The sequence below is a fragment of the Otolemur garnettii genome, unplaced genomic scaffold (assembly GCF_000181295.1).
Source record: "Otolemur garnettii isolate 467f Iridium unplaced genomic scaffold, OtoGar3 scaffold00003, whole genome shotgun sequence".
NCBI classification, from domain to species: domain Eukaryota; kingdom Metazoa; phylum Chordata; class Mammalia; order Primates; family Galagidae; genus Otolemur; species Otolemur garnettii.
The window spans coordinates 41,126,223-41,128,191 of NW_003852398.1; the positions used below are offsets into that span (position 1 = coordinate 41,126,223).

Here is a 1,969-nt window from a genome sequence, read left to right on the forward strand (position 1 = left end):
GGGAGGCTGAGGCAGGAGACTCGCTTGAGCCCAGGAGTTGGAGATTGCTGTGAGCTGTAATGCCATGGCACTCTACCCAGGGGGACAGCTTGAGGCTCTGGCTCAAAAAAAAAAAAAGATAACAGGAGTGAGTCAAGACACCCGGCCTTACTATTTCACTTTTTCTATTTGACATATTTGACCCTTCAAAAACATATGTTTCAATGAGAACATTGTTACCTAGTTGATTGTACCCTCGAATTAACCAGAAATTAAATATATAAATAAATATATATATATATATATATATATGTTTCAAATCCACTAAAACTACATGGTTCTATCAGCCCATTAGATGTAACAGCCAAGTAGCCATTTTTCTGCCAATCACACAACTCAATCACACATAACTCAATCACACAAATAAGGTTATCTTCTATGTCAAGCAAACCAAGCCCTATAAAACTGTGTATACATCTGCAGTCAAGCAGACCAGGTAGATACTGACTATCATCATCATTCTGTTCTGTAATATTGGCCAAATATTTCTTTCCTTTTTCTTTTGCAGGTTTTGGCCAGGGCCAGGTTTGAACCCGCCTCCTCCGATATATGGGGCTGGTGCCCTACTCCTTTGAGCCACAGGTCTCACCCCTTTCTTTCCTTTTTTTAAGACAGTTTCACTCAGTTTCCCTGGATAGAGTGCCAGGGCATCACAGCTAACAGCAACCTCCAACTCTTGGGATGAATTGATCCCCTTACCTCAGCTTTCCAAATAGCTGGGATTACTGGCACCTGCCACCATGCTCAGCTAGTTTTTTTCTATTTTTAGTAGTGATAGAGTCTCATTCTTGCTCACCCTGGTCTTGATCTTTTGAGCTCAGGTGATCTATCCGCCTCTGCCCCGGGAGTGCTAGGATTATAGGCGACAGCCACTCTTCTTGACAGAAAACACATTTGAGTAGTACTGACTCAGACCACAAGTAGGACTAATATTCTTAGGTTCTTAAAATTAGCTAATCATCAATCAACCCAAATATATCACCATAATTTAGAAGACATTTTAATTTACCTTTGGAAAATATTTGTATAGTCCCATGTACGCAAGTTGTAAAGTAAGAAATGGAGCAAATATGGACTGTAAAGATAGAAGACAAAATTAAATATATCTACATGTAATCATTCAAATCACAGGAAATCAAACTAACAGCAGCTATAAAATTCCAAGGAAAACAAAAACTATAATAAAATATTTAATGTTAGTGGTTAAAGGTAATCTTGTTTCTGCAGAACAGTGAAGTAAAGAAATAGATATGAGTACCTAACCATAAGACATGCTTGACAAGTGATGCAGTTTTTTCAGTTCTTCAGTGTCTCCAAAAATGTCTCACAGAAACTTATCTTTTAATTATTTAAAGTATTAAATGGTGACAGATATGTAACACATCATGAAGTTACACCTTTCTTACCTAGAAGAAATTAATTCACATCTTGCAAGCACACATAAAAGGCCCAGCACACAGACACCAATTATTCCTTAAACTTTGGGGCAAGGAATTAATTCAGCTACCATTTCTGGTCCTTAAATGATGGGCTATTCTTACTAGACATAAAATGCCTTGGTGATCAGGCCTTTCAGACAAAACAGAAAAAAATCAAAATAACAATTTATAAGGGCCAGGTGCGGTGCCTCAAGCCTGTAATCCTAGCACTATTGGGAGGCTGAGGTGGGTAGATTGTTTGAGCTCATGAGTTCAAGACCAGTCTGAGCAAGAGCGAGAACCCTCAGCTCTAAAAAGTAGCTGGGCGCTGTGGTGGATGCCAGTAGTCCCAGCTACTTGGGAGGCTGAGGCAAGTGAATCACTTGAGCCCAGGAGTTTGAGGTTGCTGTGAGCTATGACCTGACCGCACTCTACCCAGGGTGACAAAGTGAAACTGTCTCCAAAACAAACCAAACCAAACAAAAATTTATATAATTAATTTTTTTTTTTTT

General features: G+C 39.1%; 1 protein-coding gene across 2 annotated transcripts in view; it reads right to left on the minus strand.

Annotated features, from left to right (window-relative positions):
- CAMLG (calcium modulating ligand) overlaps window positions 1–1,969 on the minus strand; it is a 12,105-nt gene that overhangs the window by 3,867 nt on the left and 6,269 nt on the right. The window contains exon 3 of one of the 2 annotated variants that reach the window (XM_003782181.3): window positions 1,049–1,114. The exons of the other annotated variant lie outside the window; for it this stretch is intronic. Within the exon in view, the coding sequence (XP_003782229.1) occupies window positions 1,049–1,114 (66 nt within the window). The remainder of the gene's footprint in view (window positions 1–1,048; window positions 1,115–1,969) is intronic. 2 annotated transcript variants of the gene reach the window in all.